Source organism: Typopeltis vanoorti, chromosome 24, assembly GCF_054136105.1.
Source record: "Typopeltis vanoorti isolate ZY-2024b chromosome 24, IOZ_Tvanoo_1.0, whole genome shotgun sequence".
Lineage (NCBI taxonomy): Eukaryota > Metazoa > Arthropoda > Arachnida > Uropygi > Thelyphonidae > Typopeltis > Typopeltis vanoorti.
In genome coordinates, this window is record NC_143572.1 from 83,858,396 (window position 1) to 83,878,004 (window position 19,609).

The window sequence follows — 19,609 nt, forward strand, 5'->3', positions numbered from 1 at the left end:
ACAGCATCTATGGCATAGATGTTTGCATAACAATGGTGCATAGATTCTATGCAATGGACCACAACCAAAGAAATGCACTTTTACTGAGGATCTCATAAATTCTTCCCCAAAAATATTTCAAAAGCACATAAAACCAACACAAAAAATCCAAACATACAATAAAAACATCGAAAATTCAAGCAAATAACCCAACACTAATTCTTACAAAAAAAAAAATTCTTTCCACATTATCTTCACCAAATATTTATAGTCTAAAAAGCAGTATAAAGTATGTGCATTGCCACCTGTGGTCATGGAAATCAGAATAATTCTTCCTATGAGAACTAAATAGGCGAGCTACTCATTGCACAGGTTTTTTGTCCAAAGGGCAGCATTTTACATTTACCTGAACCAACACAACATGCCACACAATATATCCTTGAATATCAACTAACTGAACTTCACTGCCTCAAAATTTCTCTACCAAATCAATCTGCCCTTTTCATATGCTGTCTTATTGCACTCCAAACTCCATCAATCACTCTAACCTCTGCAACTATCTCTGTCTAAAACTGAACTATCTGCAGTCGAAATACTGCAATAGTAAAGTTCACCTTCTTCTGGACTTCAGGGTCGAAAATTCATATTGGTTCTGCTTCTCCAGTTTCATAGACCAATCAGTAACGGATGTGGAGATGTTTTTCATCAGCAATGACTTATCTCAGATCGTCAATCTTCCTACCAGAAAAGCTTGCACTCCCTTCCACTTCGAAAAGACACTTGACCTCTACATAACAATCTACCCATCCAGGTATATACCATGGTTATCATGAAGCGATTAATTCCGCGGTCTTAGAATTGTCGATATTTGAAATGGAAGGTCTTAAAGAAACAGGTGATGAAAATAATTACATTTCCATTTTTACAGTCTTTGGGTTGGTCTGAAACTAAATCATTTTTCCAGTGCATGTCCAGTGGGTAGGATGCCATGGTTATCAATCGACTCATCCAGGTATATACCATGGTTATCAGTTCTCTTCTTAGTAACTAAGTAATACAAGGGTGCCATCTAAGAGGATCTCAGTGAATTATATTCCTCCGTCCGATTGTCCGTCTATTGTTTCAGTTCTTCTCATCCAAACCCCTGCCCAGACTGGATAACAGAAATTATCTTAAGAGAATGAAACCTTTCGTCTCTTATTCCACTCGAAATTCTCAGCCACCATTGAAGCCATGGTTCTTAAAAAAAGTGCATCAATGCTGTAAGAGAAAAATACCTTGGCATATTAGGGATGGGTGAAGGCCAAATCTTTTGTTGCCCACAGTGCCTTTTACAAAACTCGCAACAGTCATAAACGATTCATCACCAATCAAAATCAGACTTTGAAAGGGCAAAATTCTTTAAAATCGCCTCATGCTCAAAGGGCAGTTGGTCCTTGTTCGCTGCCAAGGCCATTGGCAGCAACTTCTGCCACCCAGGTTCCTATAACTCTCATATCCTGATGATACAGAAGGTATATCACATAAAGACTAAGGCAACTTACTGGAATCAGTCTTCTCTTCCAATTCTTGCATTAATGATCTGGAGAGCGGTCACTTACTTTCAACGATATAGGTGCTGTTCATGCTTCTAGAGTCTTCCGACAAAAAGATATCCGAAGAGTCCTTATTAACATGAACACAAACAAAGGATCTCGTCTTGATACTATCCTACTTATTGTGCCAAAAGTATGCCTCAGAACTAACAGCAATCCTGTGTTGCCACTTGAATCCATCCCGTTCAGCTGTCATCTACCTTGCATCATGGAAACAGGTTGACATCCAGCCTAACCCAAAAAGAGAAATTATTAAAGACAACCAACGATATGCAATCGAATTAGTCTCACTTCTATTGTCTCTGAAATAATGGAGGTCATCAACAACCATCTTGAACCATCTAGAGACATATCAACTAATCATGGCCAATAGTATCAATTCTTCTACTCTCTATCTACAGCTGAACTTATTGCATTTACCAATCACCTCTGGGCTCAGACCATGGTTAAATTTGCAGAAACTGATATTTTTGCTCTCAACATTTCAAAGGCATTTGATCAGTTTTGGCAAAGGAGCCTACATAACAAGCATCCATGTTGTTCTCGGCCTTACTCTCTCTGCAACTGGATCACTAACGTTCCCACTGGTTGCTCACTACATATCATAGCAAATGGTTTATGCTCATCAGAGTTACCAAACAATGTAGGATAACCCTAGGGTTCTGTTCTTTTGCCTTTCTCTTCCTCTTTGTATATAAATGATCTGATCATTTCCAGTGCTATCCATAGCTCTGTAGATGACAGTACAGTCCATTCCTCCTTTTCATTCGACAAGCCTTCTAGTACTAAAGAAATAGAATCCTCAGCGTCATGAACAGTGATCTGAACTCGGTTCTAATAGTTTTCTCAGTGGGGCAAGCACAATATTGTAAGTGTCAATGTCACTAAAACTCAGTTCTGTCGATCTATCACAAGAAAGAGCTCTCATTCCTTCCCTCTTGCCTTTGGTAATATTGAGATAACCAAGCATGATAGAATTTCTCTTCTTGAACTGATCTTGTACGTCCGATCTTTCCTGGCACAACCACATTTCAACTATACTTTCTGAATCCTCCAAAATACTTGTATATTTATGCAAAAGACACTACGTCAGACCTCCACAGATCCTCACTCTATAAATATCCAAAATCCAGTCAGCCACGGAATATTGCTTCTATATTTGGAGTGGTACACCAAGCCCCTCTCTAAGATTGTTCGATTCTATCCAGAGAAGGGCAATCTAACTAATCAGTGATCATTTCTTAAATACTCACTTCAAACCTTCTCTCAAAGATGTTCAGTTTCCGTCTTGTGCCTCTCATCCAGATTCTTTCAAGCACTGCTGAATTGACACTAATATCCAGCCTAATTCAAAATCATTAGAACGACAATTGCTAACAAATATTAAACACCTTTTTGGCACTAACCGAACCAACATTACTGCCTCCTCATTCATTCCATCTGTTTCTCTCCTTTGGAACAAATTCGACCACTATTTCCTCAAAGAATAAAACCTCAGTTGTTCAGCAACATGTGAACAGATTCCTCCTTTCTTCTATTCCTCTTGCCCACACACGGCGCTAATCTGCTGTATGTATTGTGGCCATTCGTTTCTGGGGCAGATGTAAAAATTCTGTCGGATTTAAATTTAACTAGCGGTTCTCATTGCGAACCACTTCATGCATCCGATTTCAATCATTCGCCACTCTCGTAGCAAACAACCTGAACCTTACGTCTCTACTAACTACACCGTTACTGTATTGCCAACCGTGATCGGTTGCTTCTCTCTTAGGAATTTCTTCCAAAAACCTGTAAGCACCTTGAGAGGAACTACTATTGAATGCTCTCAACCACTTCTACATCCTAAAGAAACCCACTGACCAAATCTGAGCACGAAATTCTAGATTTGGATGCAGCAAAACTTTATAAAGGGGATGTGAACTACTTCTTCGCTACTAGGTGGCATACTGTGAAGCATGCCACCTAGTGTAGTTGATCTAATGTGTTATTACCATGCTGTGTAATTGATCTAATGTGTGGTTTTGCCAACTTTCGGTAGTCTCATATAAATAAATAAGACTATAAAATAATGCTCCTTGATTGGTACCTTTGATTATCACTGAAGTATAAAAACAAAAGAAAAATATAACGTATTTCAATATTATTGTGTTTAGATAATATTTATGTATTAATTATAGATTATTTGTCATAAAAATTTCTATCGCAAACAAAATATTTTGTTTATAAACATCCCGCGAATATCCATTAGCGTTCACAAACATCCTGCCGTGAAATGGATGTTTGTGATTGTCTCTGGAAATGCTAGTGGTGGCAGTCGGCGACAGATGGCGTTGGTGTAGTTTTTTTCTTTTTTTTTTTTTTTTTTTGCTCGACGATGTTTGTTAAAATTTCCATGGCTCACCATTGCTGATAACCCTCTCATTACTGAAATATTGGCATAAAAGATGCTGTACTGAATGTTCAATGTGTGGCCCTGCTCCATCCTGCTTAAAAATTACAGAGTTCAAACACTGTCTATGCTGCAATGCAAGAATGACAAAATTTTGACTTCGCCAGCGCCGAAATTTCCCCTATCGGCAACTTTTGGTACTAATTTTTTTTTTTTTTCGCAGAAATCATATCCCCATGCTTTCAAAAGTCTCAATATAAAATTTGGTCTAATTCTGTTTATTGGTTTTAGCTAGAGACCTCCAAAGAGGGAAAGTTATTTTTTCCTGCTCCATCCTGCTTAAAAATTACGGAGTTCAAACACTGTCTATGCTGCAATGCAAGAATGACAAAATTTTGACTTCGCCAGCGCCGAAATTTCCCCTATCGGCAACTTTTGGTACTAATATTTTTTTTTTTTTCGCAGAAATCATATCCCCATGCCTTCAAAAGTCTCAATATAAAATTTGGTCTAATTCTGTTTATTGGTTTTAGCTAGAGACCTCCAAAGAGGGAAAGTTATTTTTTAGCCACCCTGTACAGTAATCATCTTGAGTACATCTCAACTTATAATTTTACAAAATTCAGCACTAAGTGCTGCATAGATGATTAATTGTTTACATTAGTTTGCAATTAAAATTTTTAACAATACTTTTTTGTCTCCGTATAATGTATTTACAGCACATGTTCTTCTAATATTAACAATGACAATTATGCAGATTATTTGTATAATGACTAACTAATATAATAATAATAATAATAATAATAATAATAATAATAATAATAATAATAATAATAATATTTTTATTTATTTTATTTATTTGCAATTACGAAAATTTCGTACAATGATTCGACTTTACCTACTGCCACTACTACTTTTAATAATAATAATAATTTTTACTTAAAATTATGATTACATATTTAAATTACATGTGGTACATTACATTGCATGCATATGTACATTACATGCATTTGATTACATATGATACGTACATTACATGCACTTGATTGCATGTGATACATACATATGTTGATTACATTTTTTTTTAATTTAATCCTTTTTTATTATTAAAATTATGATTACATATTGTAATTACTTATTTACAGCACATCTGATTACATGTTTACATCAGATTTAATTGTTTTTTTGTTTTTTTTTATGGATGCACCTTTTTGACAACTCGTATAGCAGAGTATATAAGTTCTTTTTGCTATACCCTTAGTATTATTTTGGTCTAGCTACTCACTGATGAGATTTCAATGAAGATCGAAACCGGTCTGGGTAGTGACCTCCCACCATAATGTATAACATCATACATCTCCTAGGAGATGGGTTTTTCATTATGGAAAATACTAAGAATACCGATCAGAACTTTCCCCACCTTTGGTACGATTTGCCCTAGTTTGTACAACGTACTTGGACTACGTGCATTAGCTTACGCTAGTAGTCGCCGATACTTTTATAGTTACTATATTCGGTATGAAACTCTTTGATTCCGATCTTTGAGTTTCTTATTCGGTTTTGAAACAATGTGGGATTTAATATTTACTTAATTTAAATAATGTAGGAAACGATTTCTCCCACCTGCCCTCTGGTAAATGATGGAATTTCAAACTATCCCGAAGACGCGAAAAATTAAAGTGCAATTATTCCTATCACCAGTTTTTTCAAGATCTTCCACTTCAATTATTTACACTTTCAACATCGAGGAATTAATCACTTCACCACTATACATTTTTTTCCCCGTTTATATTACATTACTGTTCTACCTCCGATTAAATTTAACTCCAAGAGGTGTCGCGCATAGCAATGGAATAAACAAGTCAATAAGCTTCGTGTGGTGTAGTGTCAGTGAGGCGCTATGAAAGTGTCTCCCGATTAATACATTTTTAAAGTGATTAATTGCAAATTAGTAAGTAAATTTCAGTTGTGTAATGTCTTATAACCATCCTATAAGGTGATATAACTGATAATTGTGTGCCCCTTATAGTATTCTAACAGTGTATGAAAAAGATCTTCAAACTCGAGTACTGCCATAACCGTCGGACGCACGTACATGGCGGATGGTAATCTTAGGAAATGGCGATAAAGCTGTGAAGTATGAGAGGAAATAGCCGTTGATAACAAGACTATAGGTGCGTAAACTCTAACTGTAACAATAACTATCATTTTTACTGCGCAAGACTGAGTGAAAGTCAGTACAAGAAATTACATAAGATAAAAAAACAAAACTGGAAATGCATTGCATGCAAAGTTCCGCAGCCTTTATACCAGCGCAGTTACGGAATTTCGTTAAATTTAAAATTTTGTTTATCCCGCAGTCCCTCAACTTTTAGCTATAACAGCGCATTTAAAGAAAATTATAGCTCATCAACACATTCTGAATTATTCCATTTCAAAAATCGGACTCTTTCCTTTCAAACGGTCATTTCGTTAACATGGGAGCGCACTAGAGATCTCGGCGGGTGCATAACAGCGTGTGAGAGGGCTTCTCGTCTCCGGATGTGACGTCACTGGAAGTGGAAGAAATAGAAGTTATGCATTTAATGTGAAGATGGTGCACAATTCTGGTGGAGGAGGATAACGGTTCGCTTGTGAATAATGCCTGCTAGATGTTCTTTCGTCCATTCAGGAGCTGTACGTACATATATGCATATAGGAACGGATATCAATTAAATCACCATAACGCAAATAACGTAGAAAAATGTAGCGTATTGGCTTCTGGTTTTGTGCATGCCACCACCACACATAAAGCCTGCAAAACAAGCTGCCGTATCATACGTAATGTTAAGGTAATGTCGCTGGAGGGATAATGCGGCCGACCACATCGTATCCGCTGCACGTAGACAACAGCGTATTACTGTTATGGATGTAGTGTGTTATGTAGTAGCCGTCGGTTTCCATACAGTGGAAAATTGAAATTTAATAAGCATCAAAACGGAATGAACACAAGCGGCACACAGTTTGTAAGACAGCCAACTTTCATTTACTGCAAAATCAATGCGCGTTCATCACGAACAAATAACTTTTGAAAGTAAAGTCCACGTGGTTGGTGAGCTGCCTTTGGCTCACCAACCACGTGAACGAAGATGGCCAGTGCGTATGATGAACCTGGTAAGAAAACACTTCGAGTCAGTGTTGCGTTTTGCCTGATATTACATGCATAAATTTTCATTCAACTTTGAAGTGCTCCATAAGAAAAATGAAATTTATAATATATCAAATAAAATAAAAGTTGCGCTTTTGTTTTAACGTACAATAATCTACAAAGAGAAGAATATCATTTATTTCATTTACTATTATAATAATGAAATAATATGATCATAATAGAGGATGGCTGGTGGATGGATATCAAAGATTTATTTATAGAGCTGAGTCCAGAAGAAGACACGTGACTAGTGTACCTCAGGGCTCAGTGCTTGGTCCTCTGTTGTTTAATTTGTATATTACTGGTATTGAAAATTTGAAAGGAAATATCCACTTGTTTGCTGATGAGGCAAAATTGGGAAGAGCGATAGTCAATTCAGATGATGTGGATATCTTGCAGAATGAATTAAATAGGCTGACGATATGGGCTAAGGTAAAAGGCTGTCAATTTAACGAGGCTAAGAGTAAGTTGATGCACTTCGGGAGGATGAGATCTATTGCTTTTTCCTATATTAATGGAACTGAACTTCAATAAGTTAACGAGGCAAGGGTCTTGGGTGTTATTGTGGACAGAGAACTTAAGTTTCGAGGGTATATTGCAAAGGTTGCCAAAATATCTTATCAAATGATATGGTGGTTGAAAAACACATCGAGAAGCAGGAATAAGTAAGTGATTGTCCCAGTTTATAAGGCATTAATAAGACCGCATTTGGACTATTGCGCACAGATCTGGTCACTTGGATTTCTTGGATAGATGGTGATGAAGAAATGGTGGAGAGGATTCAGAAGCGAGTTAGATTGTTGCATGTCTGTGGGATGTTTCATACAAGGATAGATTGAAGGTCTTTGGGCTCCAAAAACTAGCTGATAGAGGTAGGAAAGGAGATATGATAGAAGCATATAAATTATTAAAGGGGTTTTATAGGATTGATACTGGTGACTCTTTTAAGACCAGTGCAGGAAGGGAGAAAACGAGTGGACCATCCATGGGGAATGTGTAAGAATGTGGTTAACAAGGGTGTTCGGACTAGATTTTTGTTTGGAGGGTTGTGAATAAGTGGAATGTGGTGCCAGAGGTGGTTGTGAATGATTCGTCTATGATGAATTTAACGAGAAGTATAAGTATTATATGAATAATGGTGTCAATGTAGGGTCTCCCGCGATGAGTCTTTTGATTCCATGGAGACACCCTTATAATAATAATAATTATTATTATTATTAATTTTATGCCATTCATTAGTTATTATGCGTGATAATTATTTACTATTAGGAATAAATTACTTCTTGAATTCCGACGTAATGCACAGAGTCGGAGGGAGTACATCATCTTGTCAGAAAGATGAGAACATGTGCTTAAGTTCAGCCTTTGTGGGCCACCAGCCGTAATTTTTATACGGAAATAGGTGTTATGAAACAGAAGTAATATAACTAACAAATATGTAAACCACTATTTTACGGCAAGCTACGTGGTTGTATACAAAGAAATTGTCTGCGCATTGCAAGCCTATAGCAACCGAAAATAATTTTATCGTTGTGTTATTATGCTGCACTCTTACGTGAATGTAGTGAGTACTATTTGTGTCAACAGTGGGCATTCTTCAATTAATGAGTGCTTTCACTAACACTACTGATGGTATATCAACACATGCTAAAAGAATGTCCAGTCGAACAAATTTTATAAACATGTAAAAAAGGCCTAGCTAGGCCTTTTACATGTTTATAAAATTTGTGCCTTACCTCTGGAAAGGACCCAGAGGAATGAAAAGAATGTATGATGTGTCCACACTATCGACCTATCTGCATACTTGGAATAATTGTGAGAATTTTCGACAGGTGGATTCACAGAAAAGCTTTACTTTATAAATAACAGCTTGAGTTCAGTAAAACGTAGTCATGACGAGGAAATTTGCCATTATTTTACAACTGTTTTGGATAAAGGAAACGGATATATGTTGGAATTGCCTACCATCTAAGTTGCATGAACTGGGGAATATCAGGATTGAAATACACGCTGTTGGCTTAAATAACTTGGTGGCTGATATCACAAAGCGGTATATTGTTGGTTGGTGCAAATCTGGCAGATTTAAGATGACCAGAGCTGTGCCTCGCGGAGCAGTTTTCTCACCACTATTCTGTAGTGTATATACAGATAATCCTCGTATAAATAACGCGGATGTTAGGTTCCACAAAAATGCTGCGTTATGTAAATAGCATTATGCCATTAGTTTAGATCACATAGAAAAAGTAGGGCTAGGTTCGGAAATGTTTTTTTTTTTTTTTAAGATGATATAAACAATGACATATCCTACCAAAAAACATATATATTTAATTCTGGTAATTCATGTAAGTTAAGAAAACAATGAAACAAATACATAGTATAAAATTATAAAAAAATTATAAAATTATACAGGGTGTTTCAAAGAGAATGACCCGAATTCAAATAATTATATTTAATAATGAAAATGTGGTACAGTTGCAAAATAAATTACCAAGTATGAAGTAAGGCCTAAAGTTTCACTAACCGCAATCACAAATGCTCAATGTGCCCTCCACCTGCTGCGCGGACAACATCAAGCATATAGCTGAATTCATCCCAAACGCGTCTGAGAGTGTCTTCTGTCACAGAATTTACTGCAGCCGTGATTCTGGTTCGGCGCTCATCCAAGTCAGCGGGTAATGGAGGAACATAATCACAGTCTTTTACGTATCCTCATGAAAAGAAGTCACAAGGTGTGATGTCTGGAGATCTTGAAGGCCAAGAGTGTAGTGCCAAGTAGTGGGGTCCCGTGCGTCCAATCCAACGCTGAGGCAATGTTTCGTTTAGAAACCGACGAACTTGGAGGTTCCAATGTGGCGGTGCTCGTCTTGCTGAAAAATGTAATCTTCAGATTCAGCTGTGGAAGTAGCCAGTCCTGCAGCATTTCAAGATAGGAGTTTCCCGTAGCAGTGTTTTCCTCAAAAGAAAAGGCCATAAACCTTTGTAACAGAAACCGCACCAAAAACATCAAGTTTTGGTGAATCACGTTCATGTTGTACAATTTCATGTGGATTCTCAAGTCCTCATATGCAGACATTGTGGCGCCAACGTTTACCGCTTAGGTGAAAGGTTTCTTCATCACTAAATATCAACCTTTGTAGGAAGGTGTCGCCTCCATGTCCTCTAACAGATTAGCATAAAAATCTGTTCTTTTTTTTTTTTTTTTTTTTTTTGTCACCTACATGAAAAACTTGCACCAGTTGCAATATGTATGGCTTCATAAGCAAACGTCGTAACACACGCCAAACAGTCACATAAAGAATGGTAAGTTCTCGGCTAACACGACTTGCGCGGGCTTCGCTGAAAAGCCTCTCGAATTCGTTGCACATTCCCCTCTGAGGTGCGTGGTCGTCCAGGACTCTTTCTCTTACATAAACACCCTGTTTCTTGAAAGTGTCGATACCAGCGACGAATGTTTTTGTCCAGTGTTGGATCAATTCCGTAACGTCGTCTAAACGCACGCTGCACCGTAATCACGGACTCAGTCTTGCTAAATTCGAGAACACGAAACACCTTCTGTTGACTAGACAGCATCTTCTCATTAACTAAGCGTAGCGGCTATTTGGGCGCTAGTAGTGTCATCTAGCGGTCCTCATTATCAAACTCTGGACCAAGGCCGTTGACATGGCACAATTCGCATTCATTTGTGGTTCGTGGTTGCCGAGATATACAATTTTCAAATCGGGATTCTTTTTGAAACCCATTGTATTTTAATCATCATCACTCTTTTCAAAACTAACATTTCGTAGATGTTCTTTATTTACGAGTGGCCGGACGTCGTCATCACTTGAAATCTCTTGGACATCATTAGTATAATTCTCATTGCATACTTCGGCTGGTTTGTTATCAAGAATTCAGTAATAAGACATTGCTTACCCCTATGCTGCAATTTTTTTATTAAGTTCATAATACAGAGCTAAAGAAATATCCAATTGTCTCGTGAAATTTTCCAGAACGCTTCATTGAGAGATCATTATCCATAAAATAACTTTCTTGCCAAGTCCAATCCTTCTGCTAATTTCATTAAACTGAATTCTTTAACTGATTCCTTACGGTCAGAATCTTTGGCAAAACTTTCCCCGCCATTTGGTTCGACGTCATCTATTAATTGTACCAGTTCCTCCTCATTTAAATCCATTTCCCCATCAATTAATTCACTATTAAAGAGATCGGAGCACTTATGAAGAAGTTCGCAAAAGTTGAGTCTCATGTGCTGATCGAAACCGAACGTATCTTCAGTCTTGTTCAATTGTTACCTTGGTTTATCTCTATTAATAAACGCGTGTATCGCAAATGCGATGTAAATGGCCATTACTTTAAAAATATTTTTTTCTTAGATAAAAAATAGCATTACATATTATATGTAATTCACCAAAAAATAAAGTGCTCAGCTTGAAATTAACACATTTATGATTTTTAATGCACTTTCCTGGTAGAAAACGAAGACAATTTTCAACAATAAATACTTTATACTGTAAACAATTGACGTACATGCGAGCTAAAGATATTTCCCCTAATATAAATTCACTACTTATAACTACATGCGCGATACGGACAGACGCAAATTTAACGAAGATAAAATTTGATTTCTAAGTCGCGCGTTGAAAAATATATGAAAAGATAAAGGGTTACTACAGTTTGCAGACAGTCTTATATCGAAACCGCGTTGTATAAATACCGCGTTCAACAAGTGTTACTACAATTTGTAGACCGCATTATATCGAAACCGTTTTGTATAATTACCGCGTTATACGAAGGTTACCTGTATTATATATTACATTATATGAACTGTATTGGGAATAGCATTGCGAAGAAAGGCAAGAAGATAAGATACAGATGTACAGCATTATAAAGCGATTTGTACTGGCTGGAAGTGTGCTGCCAAACGATTATGGCTATCATGTTAGTAGATGTGAAGTCGTGCATGGGAGGACGAGATATCAAAAGGAATAATACATCGTGTGATTGTGCTTGGAGTAACAGACGCGAGGCTATACATGTTAGAATTATGGGGACAGGAACTGAGTGAGAGAGTGTCATTGGGAATCAGTTGGTAAAATTTAGGAGTATATGGGCAGGACAAGGGTCAACTGTGCACATCGAGATCGTGTTCTGCTATGATGAATGGGTTAAGATAGGAGCTAGTTATCTCTCATCTCACAAAGCACTGAGCGAATGGAACAGTCGGAAGGTCCAAGCACGAGTGTATGTAGGGTGAATATGTTTAAAAGAAGGTATGGCAGCTGGGGCTGGGTGATTTTTGGCTTCCCTGAAGGTCGGATAATAGTAATAATAATAATATTGGGGAGATGCGATAGAGATGAGCATTTCTCCCCGGAGATAAAGGATAAAAGAGACCTTTCCATTTAAGAAATGTGTTCCTCTACGGTGGAACTGCTATGAAACAGTAGCAACAACTTTGGAACAGCAATTTTTGGAAGCTCGAAATGTTACGTTGTTACACTAGGATTTGCATGAATTGGTGCCCTGGGCAGATGAATGATGATTTCTGGTCATTTTGTGGTTTGATTGGAAGAGTGGGGGTTTACGGTTCTTACGGTGTTGCTAAGTATAAAAGCATGCAATTGACCCACAAATGGTGGAATGAGATGTATCAGGGGAGCTTTGCTTCAGGAGTCGAGAGGTCCGGGTGTGGGAGTGCTAATAGACAATTCAAGGATGCATTGTGACGGATATTCAAAAACTTGATGCCGTCACGACTGCCATCCCCAATTATTTGCCTAAAGAACTAACATATGCAAATTCTCTTGTGACACACCACAGCCACCTGCATTTGCTGAATCTCATTTCGCATCTCCAGCGAAAAACAACTTCCTCTTTGACTCCGAAATATGTGTTTGATAAATGGAACAAACAAAAAAAAAATTCAGTCCATCGATTTATCAGCAATAATCTCTATTTATCTGCCCGTACACACACACGCGCGTGCGCACGAGGGTACACACATCACCTTTATTGTACATGACTGAATTCTCTCTCCTGTTGTTTGCCTACCTGAGGCATTTTTATCTTTAAATGAATGGTTTTCCTTCCTCTCTACCCTTCTCATTTCCTTGCCTACACCTTCTTATGCCTCTGGGGAGGGAGGTATCATGTTCTTTACATTTCCTTCAGCAGCATCTTTCTCCTCCTGTGCCATGAATAATTGCATGGTTCATTCATTTGGCCAACTCTGTGGGTTTTTTTTTTTTTTAAGTTATTATAATCCTAACCTTAGGAATCTAATCCTCGAGCAAAATCGTGTGGTGTGTGAGATGTTTATCCTGAAACAGCTGATGGTATTCATGCTCGTAATTCCCTATCATGCTTCCCTGCTTGTAGAGCATCCCACAATTTAAAAGAAATTGTCACTTGCCTGTCATTCAACATCTGTCTGCTCATTTCTGGACCGCCTCCTTCCATATTCCCTTAGTCTGCAACAATACGTAATATCCTACGTAATATCTGAAATTCCTGTTTCACGTAATCTCTCACCAAATGAATTGAAATCTGGTGTCAGTGTCACTGATGTTCCACCCTGGAGGTAACCCAACTCTCGTGAGAATTAGTCCTTCGTCTTGCTGAAATATGTTAATTGACATCTATTCGCATTGTTCTATCACTCTGTCATCCGTCTCCAAACAATGAATATTCGACAGATAAATTCTATCCAAGACTTCCAGTTACCCCTTTCATTAACATGTGCAAGGTATAACCTTTCGATTATTATATACCCTTTTCTCTCCGTTTAGATCATTAATTTTTCATGATGCCTTTATGAAACAAAATGCGGAGTTGATTTCTTTAGTCTCTTTTCGAAGAGCGATAACATTCTGTGTTATTGTGCAGTGAAAGTTTTAACATTTCAGTTAATAAATTTAGTTTTCATTTAGCGTGAATAAAACACTTTGTTTCTCTTTACAGGTTGTGAATGCATTTACTTCCACAGGTTTGTCTGCCAAATAATACGTTAACAACAAGCAGATAAATATTAATATTTGAAAATTCTTAAGTTATATGAAACATTTCTTCCTGGCTTAGCGAGAAAATGTTTTTCAGCTTCGAAGATATCACAGTGCCATTGGCATAATGGAAAATCCTGAAAGCGAGAATGAAATTGAAGATCCAGTTTCAAAATATAATGAGTTCTCTTCCTGACAGTGAAGATTGTCAATCACGTTCTCAGAGGAAAACGGGAAAACGTATTTTGCACGTGACTCATGCAACATAGAAATTGCCTATTGGTGTAACCTTAAGTGACATCAGAAAATCCACCACAATCATTGAATAAAAACTGTTTATGTGTAAAGCCTTGAAGCAATCACATCTACTTAAAAGACGGGATGATTCATAGCATTGACACAGCAACAGTGTAACTACAAACATCCTATACAATCATGTGACAAATGTGAAAAAACGTATTCTATTATTAACGCATTGAAAAGACACCAAAAGTGTCAGTCTATAATGAAATATCTGCTTCTGATATCTTCGGCAAAAAAATATATCGCCTGAACCATCTTGTAAGACATAAATAAGTGCACTTAAAACAAGAAGAAAAACATATTTTGTGTACGACGTGCCAGAAAAAATTCTTTGATACAGCAAGTCTTAAACGGCATCTCAAAATACACTCCAATCAGAAACCGTTTCGATGAGAAATTTGTTAAAAAGTCCTTTTCAGCTCAGATAATCTAAAAAAGCCACATGGCTAGGACTCACAGCAGGGAAACTCTCGTTCCTAATGAAATATGCGATGAGACATTTACTTTTCGTGAAGCACTCAAACGCCACTTAGATAGTGCGCACTTGGAGAAGAAATCTTTCACCTGTGAAATATGTGATAAAGCCTTTTCTAGTAAAAAAAAGCTTTTGTTTCACATCAGAATTGTTCACGAAAAAGAGAAGCCGTTTGAGTGTGAAATTTGTAGCAAATCATATGGCTATAGACAAAGCCTTGTGATTCATCTCAGATCTCACACTAAAGAAAAACCGTTCACTTGTCACGTGTGTAGTTGCATGTTTTCAACTCTACGTTCCCTTAAAAGGCATCAAAAACATCACCAACTGACTGAAGAAAAACAATTTTCGTGTAAAATATGTGGCAAGCAATTTTCTGAATCAGACTATCTTAAAGCACACGTCAAAAGACACACCACAGATTACTCCTTTGCATGCGAAATCTGTCACAAGAAATTCTTCTATTCATCTGAGCTGAAAATACACGAAAGAGTTCACACCAGAGAAAAACCGTTCCAATGTGAAATTTGCAACAAGTGGTTTTCGAGCAGTTCGAATTTGAAATGTCATCTAAGAATACATACTGATGAGAAGCCTTTCACTTGTGACATGTGTAGCTGCGTGTTTTCTACTCTACGCTCCCTTAAAAGACACCAACGTCGCCATCTACCTGTAGAAAAACTTTTTTCGTGTAAAGTATGTGGCAAGCAATTTCCTGAATCAGACTATCTTAAAGCACACATCAAAAGGCACACCACAAATTACTCCTTTGCATGCGAAATCTGTCACAAGAAATTCTTCGAGTCAACTGAGCTTAGAAGACACGAAAGAGTTCACACCAGAGAAAAACCGTTGCAATGTGCAATTTGCAACAAGGGGTTTTCGGACAGTTGGAGTTTGAAAACTCATCTAAGAATACATACTGATGAGAAACCCTTCACTTGTCACGTGTGTAGCTCTAAGTTTTCTACTCGACGCTCCCTTAAAAGGCACCAACGCCGCCATCCACCTGTAGAGATAGATGGCGAACGTTTTTCGTGTAAAGTATGTGAAAAAAATTTTTCTGAATCGCAATATCTTAAAAAACACATGAAAAGGCACACCAGAGATTACTCCTTTGAATGCGAAATCTGTCACAAGAAATTCATCGACTCGTATGGCCTAAAAAGACACGAAAGAGTTCACACCAGGGAGAAACCTTTTCAATGTGAAATTTGCAACAAGAGGCTTTCACACCCTAGGAGTCTGGAAAGACATCTAAGAATACACACCGATGAGAAACCTTTCATTTGTTCAACTTGTGGGGATACATTCACGCGAAAGGAAAATCTGATGAGCCACTCAAGAATTCAACACAGCCAATGATTGGTGGGTGGATGTGTGTGTGTCCTTGTCACATATGTACAATTCTTTTTGCATTTATTCAAACCACCCTTTTAACCACAACTTAAAAATATTCCTTGTGAATGAGTTTTATTATTATTATTTTGTTTTCCATGTGAAATATGCAGTAGATTAGGTTGAAGCACTTTTTTTTTTTCAATTGCGGGTTCGGTTTCAAAACTGGATTCTTACAAGGATCTACCGAAAATTAATCAGAACAGTGACTCTCTTAAAGTCGTCAAAATACGGCTAAAAGTAAGACTATTACACTTTTTTTATAATCTGTGTCAAGTAGCTTTATTTTATCCTCCTACATGTTTCGCCAATCTTTTTCTATTGGCATCCTCAGGGAATACAAACTAGTAAGCTAAAATGAAGGTTACAGACTAGGTTATAACTGATAATTCTAATTCATACAAAAAATTGGTATTGTGCGTGACAATGTGCGTGTCTCGTTAACGTGATTTATTCGTTATGGCTCATTACGTAATTGTTATGAAAGTTCATTTCTTTGATGTTTAATGATCTGATAAAAGTGATCCACTTTGCCTCTACTAACCATCATATTGAGTGGGATAAGAGCCTTATGCCATACATAGAAGATAACTACCATTCAAGAACCTTTAAAGAAGCAGCTACAGTCGCCCGTAAAACTGAAAACCTAAACATGAATCAAGGTCTGATTTTACCAGAAATTTGGAAAACTTTTATCAGATCATTAAACATCAAAGAAATGAACTTTCATAACAATTACGTAATGAGCCATAACGAATAAATCACGTTAACGAGACACGCACAATGCCAATTTTTTGTATGAATTAGAATTATTAGTTATAACCTAGTCTGTAACCTTCATTTTAGCTTACTAGTTTGTATTCCCTGAGGATGCCAATAGAAAAAGATTGGCGAAACATGTAGGAGGATAAAATAAAGCTACTTGACAAAGATTATAAAAAAAGTGTAATAGTCTTATGAATAATTGTCAAGAAAAAATTCAACACGGCTAAAAGTGTTTTCATGTTTCACAGAAAGTTGATGATTTGTAGAACTACATTAACATCATAGGTGGCTGCTGATTTGAGCATGGTTGTCCCACATCCTTTCAAGCTTTCACATTTTTGCATAACCTTTGCTATTACCTTCTAAGCAAACTACTCGTTAAAGACATGTATTCACTGTTTCCGTGATCCGACCCCCTGCTGTCTTCTTTATGAATGACGTTCTGTCGTCTCATCGTAATTTTGTTTAAATTACTTCGCTGGCTTTGCACTTTACGAGTGGAAGATTCCTATGCAGAGAAGTCTTAAAATGTGTGAAGAACATTGTATATGTCATATGTATCTAGAGCCAGTTGAAAAATATTTCGCTCGATCGAATTTTTCTGTCACGACTGGCATCTTCAAGTCTTCTCTTAATATCGAGATATTTAACATTCCCAATGCCGCGATCATTTTTAAATCTGAAATCAGAAGACGTAGATTGGATCGAACTTTAACTGCCATGAGATTTGAAGCTTTTATTTGACGAGAATTTTTTTTATGTAATCAACGCAGAATCTCTTGGTCGAAGAACGATTCCTGCAATTCACTGCGTCTTCTTTACTAAGTTTCCTGGACGGTTTTATGTGTATTCCCACTCGTCGTACGAAGTTCACATATTGACCACTTTCCGTCAAAATTAAACCTAATTCCACGCTTGCAAATCAGTGCTTTGCAAGCGTGGAACATCTCAGGAACCATCGTTTATATATTTTTTGTGTGCAACCTGATTTATATTTTCTCACCATAAACATCAACGAGAATCTTTATCACAGAATTTGTTTTAGTTAATTACTTGAAGTTAAATTAATTAACTTAAGAGAACTTTAGTTAATTTAATTAAATTTTATTATTGTTAATATTGGTTTGTCGCGGTTGTTTAAAATGTTCCACTTTTCATTTTGAGTGTTAAATTAGAATTGTATTAATTTCCTTTGCACACAGTAGAAGTGACTTAGAAATTGTAATGCGAAGTGCGTTCTGTTCATTTTCTAAGAATTACAATAAAAATGCAATTTTCTTTTTATTCCTTGTCTGTATATATTGATGATATAATTGCCTAATCCTCGTTTCAATGTACACACGTTTACTGAAATGATAATAAAGAGGTCACACTTATGTCTCGCCTCGTATTGTGAAGGAGTGTTCCCTCTAAGTAATGGAAATTCAATACTCCTTAATGAAATTATAAGGACGTAATTAAGATACAGTTAATTTTCTTAGTCACTCTTTTACTGTTTCTCTCCTCGACCTACTTATTCCCCGAAATTTATGTCCCAACTTCCTTGCAGTAACTTCATCTGAATGAACTGATTTGCCTATTCTTTCAGGTTGATGACAGCGATTGCCTGAATAGGAATCTCATTTATAATCACTTTAAATTCAGATTTTTCTTGTCGTTCATTCCTTACATGATGTTCGTCTTGTCCCCACTCTCTTTTTTTTTTCCCTGTGGTTTAGTTTCATTTGAGGTGACACCACATCTACATGACTTTGGCCAGGTTCAGTCCCAATTGTAGAAGTACAGCAGAAATTCGATTTAGCGTTGGCCGTTGTTGTAATTGACATCGGCAAGGTATTTCGTGAGATTCAATACAAAGGTTTGCAGTAAGTTCGACTACTTTGATTGTTCTGTGATTCTTCGCAATAGATTGTGAGATCCAACCTTTTTTAGAGTCGATTACAGTACGTCAAACATCATTTGAGTGACGTTGCTGCGCTGCTTTGACTCGGCGAATCTTCTAATGGAACGAGACAATAACGCCCTGTTATACATTGAGAAGAAAATGTGTGTGTCAGTAGAATCCCTCAACCTAATCTATCTACCTGATGACAGAATGTTATAATCAATTTATATTTTTTAAAAAATGCAATATTAAGAAAGTTCACAGAATAAAATGTGTTAGAAATTTTCATGAAGTCAATGATCGCATTTGTTATCAATTTTCACGAAGTCTGAAGAGAACAACTACGTGAGTATACTGTTAATCTGCATTGCTTGTTCAGATGTTAAGGGGGGAAAATGATAATTGTGTGGTAAAGCATATCACCGAAATCAATAGAAAACTCTATTTTTTAATTGGATTTTTGAATTTCCTTTTATTTTCTTTTACCCTGCTGATCACCTTGTTATTTTAATTTCTTAATTCTCTAGACCCCCTTAACATCTGGCGAACCTATGACACGCGTGTCAGCACTGACACACTTGAGGGTTTCAGGTGACACACCTTGGATGTTGAAAAATATTGGTATTCTGATGAAA

General features: G+C 36.9%; 1 protein-coding gene across 2 annotated transcripts; it reads left to right on the plus strand.

The window, feature by feature from the left end:
• Window positions 1-5,853: 5,853 nt before the first annotated feature.
• Window positions 5,854-16,666, plus strand: LOC150093497 (uncharacterized). 2 transcript variants are annotated; one of them, XM_090414024.1, is made up of 2 exons: window positions 5,854-5,914; window positions 14,111-16,666. In XM_090414024.1, exon 2 carries the CDS (start codon window positions 14,894-14,896, stop codon window positions 16,289-16,291), a length of 1,398 nt encoding a protein of 465 aa, XP_090270150.1. In that variant the 5' UTR covers window positions 5,854-5,914; window positions 14,111-14,893; the 3' UTR covers window positions 16,292-16,666. The 2 variants fall into 2 exon arrangements, with proteins under 2 accessions (XP_090270150.1, XP_090270149.1); XM_090414023.1 differs by having other exon boundaries at window positions 5,864-6,137.
• The last annotated feature ends 2,943 nt before the right edge of the window (window positions 16,667-19,609 follow it).

What these genes read in the sequence shown, in the direction of transcription:
- LOC150093497 (XM_090414024.1), top strand. Translation starts at nt 14,894, where the DNA reads ATGGCTAGGACTCACAGCAGGGAAACTCTCGTTCCTAATGAAATATGC.